The following is a 10,653-nucleotide window of genomic DNA, read 5'->3' as shown; positions in this document are numbered from 1 at the left end:
GTGTGACTGTGAGCCCACTGTTGGGTAGGGACTGTCTCTATATGTTGCCAATATGTACTTCCCAAGCGCTTAGTACAGTGTTCTGCACACAGTAAGCGCTCAATAAATACGATTGATTGATTTGTTTGTTTTATGGTATTTTTAAGCCCTTACTATGTGCCAAGCACTGTACTAAGCACTGTAGTAGATAAAAGGGAATCAGTTCAGACACAGCCCACGGCCCACATGGGGCTCACAGTTCTAATCCCCATTTTACAGATGTGGTAACTGAGGTACAGAGAAGTGAAGTTACTTGCCCAAGGTCACACGGCAGACAGGTGGCAGAGCAGGGATTAGAACCCAGGTCCTTCTGACTCCCAGGCCCGGACTCTATCCACTAAGCAACACTGCTTCATGCTTGCTGCTTGGTAAAGACACTTTCTCTGTGCCTCAGTTACCTCGTTTATTAAATGGGGATTCAATAGCTGCTCTCTCTCCCACTTAGACTGAGAACTCCACCTGGGACCTGATTATCTTGTATATTATTATTATTATTATTATTATTATTATTAAACACTCATAACCAAGACCACTGCTCTAACCCTTGACTGACTGAACTGTGTTTACTATATCTGCTTCCAGTCTATTTCAACAGTTACCACGCCCGCAGAACCCTGCATCCACTCTTGCATAGTTAGATCAGCAGGGCAGGGGGTGGCATGAAGAGGCATAGAAATCAGATTTTCTACCCTAGCTCTAGAATGTCAGAGGCTGCTCCTGCCAAACATATCCCTTCCCACACCAAGAGAGCTGTTGATGGGGAAGACTAATCAATCAATCAATCAATCAATATTATTTATTGAATGCTTACTGTGTGCAAAACATTGTACCAAGTGCTTGGGGGAGTACAATACATCAGAGCTGGTACACACGATCCCTGTCCACAAGGAGATTGCAGTCTACAGGGAGAACTCAGGCATTAATCAATCCATTAATGGTATTATTGTTCACTTCCTGTGTGCAAAGCACGGTACTAAGGGCTCAGAGTTGGTGGACATGATCCCTGTCCACAGCGAGCTTCAGTCTAGAGGGGGACACAGACATGAATCTAAATAAATATCGAAGGAGAGTCCTGGCCAAAGCAGCCCAGCCAAAGAAAAGGATCTTTGCCGACTAGGATGTGGAAAAGTTCACGTGACATAATTTTTCTTTTCGAAAGCTTTCCTGCCCAAGAAGCTTGCTCATAGCGGCCTTCATATCACGGTTTCTCAGGCTGTAGATGAGGGGGTTGAGGGTCGGTGGAACCACAGTGTAAAACACAGACACCAGTAGGTCCAGTGCCCAGGGGGTGTCCGATACTGGTTTCAGGTAGGCGAAGAATCCAGAAGAGATGAAAAGAGTGATGACAAAGAGGTGGGGCAGGCATGTGGAGAAAGCTTTGGCCCGGCCCTCGGCCACCGGCATTCTCTGCACGGCCCGGAAGATGCGCACATATGAGATGATGATGAGCACGAAGCAGAGTAAGCTTAAGCAGATGGCCATGGCTAAACTCACATGTTCGGCGATATGGCTAGCGGAACAGGTGAGCCTCAGCAACTGGGAGGGTTCACAGAAAAACCGGTGGACGTCGTTGGGGCCACAGAAGGACAAGGAGAAAGTACTGGCAGTGAACAACACGGCGATCAGACTGCCGCTGAGCCAGGAGGCGGCCAGCATAGAAGCACAAGCTCCACGGTGCATGATGATGTCATAGCGCAGGGGGTGGCAGATGGCCACATAGCGGTCGTGGGACATGACAGTGAGCAGGGCCAACTCCGATCCTGCCATGAAAATCAGAAGAAAGACCTGGGCAGCGCAAGCCGGCAGGGAGATGGAGTTGACGTTTGTGATGGAGTTGAGGGTGGACTTGGGGACGGTGATGGAGATGTAGCACACGTCGATGAGGGACAGGTTCCTGAGGAAGAAGTACATTGGGGTCTGGAGGCGCCGGTCGAGGATGGTGACGGTGACGATGAGGAGATTCCCTGTCAGGGCAGCCACGTAGACCAGCAGGAGCAGTGTGGCGTGGACCAGCTGCAGCTCCCGGACCCCCGAGAACCCCAGAAGCAGGAATCTGGTCACTGTGGTGACGTTGACCATCGGCTGGGAAATGCCGTGAGCTGCCTTGGGGAGAGAAGGAGTCATCACGAAAGGATCAGGCTCCAATCAAGAGTGTCTGCTAGGGCTGTTGGGAAGTTTCTGGAGCAGCAGCGTGGCCTGGACAAAAACGCACGGGCTAAGAAGTCAGAGGACCTGGGTTCTAGTCCCAGCTCTGCCACTTGTCCGCTATGTGACCTTGGGCAAGTAATTTCATTTCTCTAGGGCTCAGTTACCTCATCTATAAAAAAAAAAATGAAGACTGTGAACACTTTGTGGGACAGCGACTGTGTCCAGCCCGATTAGCTTGATGATGATGGTGATATTTGTTAAGTGCTTACTATGTGCCAAGCACTGTTCTAAGCCCTGAAGTAGAAGGTAATCAGGTTGTCCCACGTGGGGCTCACAGTCTTATTCCATATTTTACAGATGAGGGAACTGAGGCACAGAGAAGTGAAGTGACTTGCCCAAGGTCACACAGCTGACAAGTGGAGGAGGCGGGATTAGAACCCATGAACTCTGACTTCCAAGCCTGGGCTCTTTCCAGTAGGCCATGCTGCTTCTCTGGATCTACCCTGCTTGTATCTACCCCCGTGATGAGTAGAGTGCCTGGTACATAGCAAGCACTTAACAAATACCAGTGTTAATATTATGGAGAAGACCCATCAAACAGAGAAGCAGCATGGCTCAGTGGAAAGAGCACGGGCTTTGGAGTCAGAGGTCACGAGTTCAAACCCCGGCTCTGCCAATTGTCAGCTGTGTGACTTTGGGCAAGTCACTTAACTTCTCTGTGCCTCAGTTCCCTCATCTGTAAAATGGGGATTAAGACTGTGAGCCCCCCGTGGGGCAACCTGATCACCTTGTAACCTCCCCAGTGCTTAGAACAGTGCTTTGCACATAGTAAACCCTTAATAAATGCCATTATCATTTTTATTATATATACTGAACTTTTACTGTATGCAGAGTATTGTACTAAGTGCTTGGGAAAATACAAAATAACAAAGTTGGTGGACACATTGGTAGCCATCGAACAAATCCTGGATTGTAAAGGCAGAATCCAGGAGCCTAGCCCCTGGCCCTTCCTCACCCAAGGGGGTTTACTACGCACAGTAGCAAAGGGTGCACACACAGAGCCCATCGCTTGAGGGATAGTGCCACGAGGTACAAACCTGCAGCACTTTAGCTAATATAGTCAACAGCGACCGCCTTCTGTGCCAGTCCACTGAGATGCCGGTTGCACGGCTTTTAGCAGCTGTAATTGGGAAAGGATCGGGTCCAAGGAGGACAACGTGGGCCGCTGTTAGGAAGGACACCCACTGAACCTCGTGGCCTGCCGGTACAGGGAGACTGAACTCGGGGCAAGTGGCCATATGGCAGGAACTAAAAGAGCAGAGTTTCCCTACGGAGGAAGTAAAGTGGCTTAGTGGAAAGTGCACAAGCTTAGGAGTCAGAGGTTGCGGGTTCTATTCGTGGCTCTGTCACTTGTCAGCTGTGTGATTTTGGGCAAGTCACTTAACTTCTCTGTGCCTCAGTTACCTCATCTGTAAAATGGGGATTTAGACTGTGAGCCCCACGTGGAACAACCTGATTACCTTGTATCTACCCCAGCGCTTGGAACAGTGCTTGGCACATAGTAAGCACCTAACAAGTACCATCATCATTATTATTATTATATCCTGATGCTGCCGACCTGGGGAGGGCAGACCAACAGCTCCACAGACCAGGGAGGCTAGAAGGAGGATCCAGCAGGCCCGTCCAGCAGAGGGTGGCCACGACCCTCTCACAGTCTGGGTGCTCTCCGCATATGACTTTCCCACTGAATGACCACCACGAAGTCTCCTTCCTGGTAGACACCGGGGTTCTTCAGGAATTTTCACCCACCTCTGGTCCACGTCCTACCACTTGCCTGAAACGCCCTCCCTCCTAAAATCTGCCAGACGATCACTTCTCCCTCCTCCAAAGCCTTACTGAAGCTACATCTCCTCCAGAGTCCTTCCCAGACTAGGCCGCACATTTCCTCATCTCCCATTCCCTTCTGCATCGCCCTGACTTGCTCCCTTTGCTTTTCCCTCCCTCCCAGCTACACAACACTTAAACATGCATCTGTAATTTTCTTTGTTTATATTGATTGCTGTTTATTTTTACTGATGTCTGTCTCCCTCCCTCTGGACCATGAGCTCATTGTGGGCAGATATTGTCACGCCGCATTGCTCTATTTTAGTTTCCCAAGCGCTTAGTTTAGTGATCTGCACACAGTAAGTGCTTAGTAAATACGATTGAATGAATGAATGAACGTTGAAACCTGCACTAACCCAGTTAACAAGTTTAACTTGCAAGTAGTACTAAACCAGCCTCAAGTGAGAGATCAGTGTTTGACACTGCTGTTAACTGACACTAAACGTCCCCGATGAAGAAAGGTTCCTGATGATGACCTGAGAACATCTCCATTCTGTTCTAAACTACTGAAAAGATTGTGTGAATGTCTTGGGATTGAGTGTACCCTCGCGTTTGTATAAGAGTGTGAATGTGTAGAGTATTCTGCTTTAAGAGTTGAAAAGATTGCAAGAATGCATTGGGATTAAGGTCCCCCTCATGTTTGCGTGTGTAGAATGGAAGAAGTTTTGGGAACCCCAAGACGTTGAGATAATAGTAATGATAATAATTATAATGATGATATTTATCAAGCACTTACTATGTGCCAGTCACAGTACTAAGCGCTGGGGTAGATACTAGGTAATCGGATTGACACAGTCACAATCTTACAGAAAAGGTAACTGAAGCACAGAAAATTTAAGAGACGTTTCCAAGGTCGCACAGAAAACAAGCGGCAGAGACAGGTTTAGAATCCATAACCTTCTGAATCCCAGGCCTGTGCTCTATCCACTACACCGTGCTGCTTCTACATGGAGATTTGAGGTGATGCCTACAGAAAGATTATTTTTATGGATGTGGGTGAAACAGGAATGAGAGAAGGTTATGAAAAAGGAAACAAGTGAAAGGCCTGAAGATCTACCGCTAAGGAGATAATGTGGGAGTGAATATAGATAAGAGGGAATCCCTATGTCTCAGAAAGGAATGAGAATGTTGAAGAAAGTTTTAGGCATCTCCTGGGGGGTGGAAATTGACACTTCATTTGATGGGGAGGATATACTGTACCCTGTGTCTGTGAAAGTGTGTGCAGAATGAGTTATGTTAGACTGAAAGGGCCAGTGTACTTTCCAAGCCCCTAGTACAGTACTCTGCAAACAGTAAGCACTCAATAAGTACCATTGAAGGAATGAATGATAATGTGTGTTGTGCATTGCGAAGAGAAATTCCCAACTGAATTTGGGTAGCTCCACAGGTTGAGAGTCGTCTTACTAGTCTGGTGTTTTTAATCCTTTTCCCTTCCCTCAACTTCTTGAAGTCACCCAGTTAGTTGCAGGAAATCTCGGGGGCTGAAGCTATCAGTTTGGAAGATCCAAAAGGAATTTGTTTGAGAAAAGACATCTCCTTCAAGCAAAAGCTTGCCTCCCTCAAGTAAATGGTTGCTTTCCTCAGTCAAAACGCACCTCCCTCAATGAAATAGTTAAGTGTGAAACAGCAAAGGAGGTAATTGGGAGATAATTTTCAATTGCTTTCTATGCTGAAATTCTATTGCATTAGATTGTGCTTAAATTGATTTTAAAAAAGTAAATAGGCAAGTCAAATACAAACTGTACAGCAAGCCGCAAGTCCTATTGGAAAGAGCCTGGACCTGGGGGTCAGAGGACCTGGGTTCTAATTCCATCTCCACCACTTGTCTGCTGTGTGACCTTTGGCAAGTCACCTGACTTCTCTGTGCCTCAGTTGTTTCATTTGTAAAATGGGAATAAGGACTGTGAGGCCCGTGTGGAACATGGGCTGTGCCCAACCTGATTTGTGTGTATCCACCCCAGCGCTCCAGGCACACAGTAAGCACTTGCACTTAACAAATCCCAAAATCATTATTATGTTCTCTGCTCACAACGAGCTTACAGTCTAGAAGGCGAGACCGACATTAATAGAAATAAATAAATTACAGATATGTTTATAACTGCTGTGAAGCTGAGGTTGGGGTGAATATGGGGTGCAAATCCAAGTGCCAGGGTGATACAGAAGAGAAAAGGAGAAGAAGAAAAGAGGACTTACTCAGAGAAGGCCTCTCAGAGGGGATAATAATTAATAATGATTATAATATTTGTTAAGCAGTTACTATGAGCCAGGCACTTTCCTAAGCATTGGGGAGGATACTAGCAAATCGGACTGGACACAGTCCCTGTCCCGTGAGGGTCTCGCAATCTCAATATCCATTTTACAGATGAGGCAACTTAGGCACAGAGAAGTGATGTGAGTTGCCCAGGGTCACAGAGCAGATACGTGGTGGAGGCAGGCTTAGAACCCATGACGTTCTGACTTCCAGGCCTGTGCTCTATCCACTACAGCATCTGATTTTAATATGGCTTTGAAGGTGGGGAGACTGGTGATCTGTTGGATATGAAGTGGGAGAGTGTCCCTAGCCAGAGACAGGATGTGGGCAACGGCTTTTTAGCGAGATAGATGAGATCAAGTTATAGTGAGTAGGGTGGCACTAGAGGAGCAAAGTGTGTGGGCTGGCTTGTCGTAGATCAGTGAGGTGAGGTAGGAAGGGGCAAGGTGATTGAGTGCTTTCAAGCCATGTGGTAAGGAGTTGCTGTTTGATGCGGAGGTGGATGGGCAACCAATTGGGGTTCTTGAGGAGTGGGGAGACACGAACAGAACGAATGAATTATGGACTGGAGTGGGGAGAGACAGGAGGCTGGGAGGTCAGTGAAGGACTGGTGCAGTAGTTAAGGCAATGGCTGATTGCAGAAAACTTTCTGTCATCATGGGGGAGATAGGAGGGAGATGGGGATGCCAGCACAACCACAACAGCAAATGCAAAACCAGGTACAACCCAGGGAAAGTTCTATTCCAGTCAGCCAACTCGGAGCCATTTGCACTCTAACGATGTGCCTAGAGTTATGGCCTTTGACAGATACTCTCTTGCTAGGGTTACCCAGAATGGGAAGGTCTAAGATGAATCATCAGACAAAGTTGATTCACCTGTGCTGGGTGGCAGTGGCATAGGAAAGAGTCAAAGAGGTTTTTACTGTGTGGACGAAGGCAGTGGTAAACCATTTCCCTATTTTGTTTATCATCATCATCAGTCGTATTTATTGAGCGCTTACTGTGTGCAGAGCACTGTACTAAGCGCTTGGGAAATGCAAGTTAGCAACATATAGAGACAGTCCCTACCCAAAAGTGGGCTTACAGTCTAAAAGGGGGAGACAGAGAACAAAACCAAACATACTAACAAAATAAAATAAATAGAATAGATATACACAAGTAAAAGAAAGAAATAAATAAATAAATAGAGTAACAAATATGTACAAACATATACATATATACATGTGCTGTGGGGAACGGAAGGAGGTAAGATGGGGGATGGAGAGGGGGACGAGGGAGAGAGGAAGGAAGGCGCTCAGTCTGGGAAGGCCTCCTGGAGGAGGTGAGCTCTCAGTAGGGCCTTGAAGGGAGGAAGAGAGCTAGCTTGGCGGATGGGCAGAATCAGGGCATTCCAGGCCCGGGGGATGACGTGAGCCGGGGGTCGATGGCGGGACAGGTGAGAACGAGGTACGGTGAGGAGATTAGCGGCAGAGGAGAGGAGGGTGCCGGGTGGGCTGTAGAAGGAGAGAAGGGAGGTGAGGTAGGAGGGGGCAAGGTGATGGAGAGCCTTGAAGCCCAGGGTGAGGAGTTTCTGCCTGATGCGCAGATTGATTGGTAGCCACTGGAGATTTTTGAGGAGGGGAGTAACATGCCCAGAGCGTTTCTGGACAAAGACAATCCGGGAAGCATCATGAAGTATGGATTGAAGTGGGGAGAGACACGAGGATGGGAGATCAGAGAGAAGGCTGATGCAGTAATCCAGACTGGATAGGATGAGAGCTTGAATGAGAAGGGTAGCGGTGTGGATGGAGAGGAAAGGGCGGATCTTGGCAATGTTGCGGAGCTGAGACCGGCATGTTTTGAGGACGGCTTGGATGTTAGGGGTGAACGAGAGAGCGGAGTCGAGGATGACACCAAGGTTGCGGGCTTGTGTGATGGGAAGAATGGTAGTGCCGTCAGCAGAGATGGGAAGGTCAGGGAGAGGGCAGGGTTTGGGAGGGAAGACAAGGAGTTCAGTCTTTGCCATGTTTACCAAGAAAACTCTCTGAAACTCTAAGAATACATACCAGAATGACTACGGATATAGTGAAGAGAGGCGTTCTGGAGAAAATATACTCAATGAGTCGCTATGAGTTGGGAAACAACTCGATGGCATTTGATGATGACCATGTGCCACCGTTTGTCCTCTGAGAATGGTGTTGATGGTAAGGAGGCCTGGATCCTGGACTGGAGTAGGGCAGAGTAAAATCAGTGACCTCTGGGTGGAGTTGGGTGAGAGTGAATGCTGTCTTTTTGGCAAGATGGAGGTCACGCAGTCGAGCAGTGTGCCCTCACCGTCTATCGAAACAGCAAGAGAAGTCAAGTGGCCTAGTAGAAAGAGCCTGGGCCTGGGAGTCAGAGGACCTGAAGTCTGATCCCGGCTTTGCCACTTTTTTTAATGACATTTGTTAAGCAGTTACGAGGTGTCAGACACTCTACTAAGCACTGAGGTAGATACAAGCTATTCATACCTGGGTTCACATCCTGAATCTGTTACTTGTCTGCTGTGTGGCCATGGGTAAGTCACTTCACTTCTCTGGGTTTCAGTTTCCATATATGGAAAATGTGGACTCCCTCCTCCTCACACTCTGAGCCCATTGTGTCACAGGGACTATGTCTGACCTGCTAGTATTGCATCAACCCCAGTGTTTAGTTCAATACTGGGAATAAAGTAAGTGCTTAAAAAATACCACAGCTACTATTAATTCTCGTCATATTATTTCATCCTACCACAACAAAATAATCGTGGCACTTGTTAAGAACTTACTTTATGCCAACCACAGTACTATGCACTGGGATAAATACAACATAATCAGGTCAGGCACAGTTCCTGTCCTAAATGGGGCTCAGAGTGTGAGGGGAAGGGAGTACAGGTAATGAGTCTTCATTTTCCAGATGAGGAACCTGAGGCCCAGAGTAGTGACGTGACTTGCCCAAGGTCACATTGCAGACAAATGGCGGAACTGGGATTAGAACCCAGGTCCTGAGACTCCCAGGACCGCTCTCATTCCACCAGGCCACACAGCGTCTCTCATCTCTAATGTGGACACAAAGTAGATCTGCTTATGGGAAGCAGCGTTGGTCAGTGGAAAGATCACGGGCTTGGGAGTCAGAGGTCATGGGTTCTAATCCCGGTTCTGCCATTTGTCATCTGGGTGACTTTGGGCATGTCACTTAACTTCTCTGTGCCTCAGTAACCTCATCTGTAAAATGGGGATTAAGGCTGTGAACCCCACGTGGGACAAACTGATGACCTTGTATCCTCCCCGTCGCTTAGAACAGTGCTTTGCACGTAGTAAACGCTTAACAAATGTCATTATTATTTATCTAATCATCTTGAAGAACTGCTCCGTTTCTAAATTACCTCTAGACTGTACGCTCAATGTCGGCAAGGAACATGACTGCTAACACTGTTAAACTGTACTTTCTCAAGTGCTTATTACAGTACTCTACACACAGTAATCACTCAAAAAATAGAAGCAGCGTGGCCTAGTGGAAAGAGCTGGGCCTGCGAGTCAGAGGACCTGGGTTCTAAACCCAGCTCTGGCAATTGCTGGCTGTGTGACCATGAGCAAGTAATTTACCTTCCCATTACCTTACTTCTGTCATCTGAAAAATAGGCATTAAATTCTCCTTCCCTCCCACTTGGTCTGTGAGCCCCACATGGGACAGGGACGATGTCCAACCACTTCTATCTACCTCAGTGCTTAGAACAGTGCCTGACACATAGTAAGTGCTTAACAAATGTCATACAAAAACCTCATTGATTGATTTTATACGTGGATTTGAACCCTTCATTCATCCCCCTTAGCCCTCCAGAGCTTAATATACATGCCTGTAATTCATTTATTTCTATGATTGTCTGTCTCCTCTTCTAGACTGTCAGCTTGTTGTGAATAGGGAATGTGCCTACCAGTTCTGTTGTACTGTACCCTCCCAGGTGCACTGCACCCTGTAAATCCTCAACAAATACCAATGATTGATCGATTGATTGGTCTATTACAGAAAATTTGAGTTTCTGGCTGGAGAGCAATTGACATCAGGAGAGAATTTCCTCATTCTGCCTGATGATCAACACCTAATCAATCAGTCAATTAATAGTATTTATTGAGCACTTACTGTATGTAGAGCACTGTACTAAGTGCTTTGCAGAATGCAACAATGTAACAGACACTTTCCTGCTCACAGTGGATACACATTAATGCAAATAAATAAATTACAGATGTAGACATTAGTGCAGTGGGGCTGGGCGGGAGGCAGGAGCAGATACAGGGAACAAATCAGGGTGACACAAAAGGGATTGGGAGAAGAGGA

General features: G+C 47.1%; 1 protein-coding gene across 1 annotated transcript; it reads right to left on the bottom strand.

The window, feature by feature from the left end:
* Window positions 1-1,152: 1,152 nt before the first annotated feature.
* LOC119924134 (olfactory receptor 14A16-like) lies at window positions 1,153-9,738 on the bottom strand. The gene is made up of 5 exons (XM_038743166.1): window positions 9,717-9,738; window positions 3,285-3,445; window positions 2,020-2,142; window positions 1,793-1,799; window positions 1,153-1,706 (listed from the first exon to the last, which is right to left on the bottom strand). The coding sequence occupies exons 1-5, from the start codon at window positions 9,736-9,738 to the stop codon at window positions 1,153-1,155; spliced, it is 867 nt and encodes a 288-aa protein (XP_038599094.1).
* Between the last annotated feature and the right edge of the window lie 915 nt (window positions 9,739-10,653).

Source organism: Tachyglossus aculeatus, unplaced genomic scaffold (assembly GCF_015852505.1).
Source record: "Tachyglossus aculeatus isolate mTacAcu1 unplaced genomic scaffold, mTacAcu1.pri scaffold_82_arrow_ctg1, whole genome shotgun sequence".
Lineage (NCBI taxonomy): Eukaryota > Metazoa > Chordata > Mammalia > Monotremata > Tachyglossidae > Tachyglossus > Tachyglossus aculeatus.
The sequence above is the reverse complement of the archived record's forward strand: the minus strand, read 5'-3'. Positions and strand labels throughout refer to the sequence as shown.

What these genes read in the sequence shown, in the direction of transcription:
- LOC119924134 (XM_038743166.1), bottom strand. Translation starts at nt 9,738, where the DNA reads ATGTTCCTTGCCGACATTGAGC. An exon ending in GTTCCTTGCCGACATTGAGC is followed by an intron (nt 3,446 to 9,716) that starts GTACAGTCTAGA and finishes CTGTACCGGCAG; the next exon opens with GCCACGAGGTTCAGTGGGTG. An exon ending in TATTAGCTAAAGTGCTGCAG is followed by an intron (nt 2,143 to 3,284) that starts GTTTGTACCTCG and finishes TCTCTCCCCAAG; the next exon opens with GCAGCTCACGGCATTTCCCA.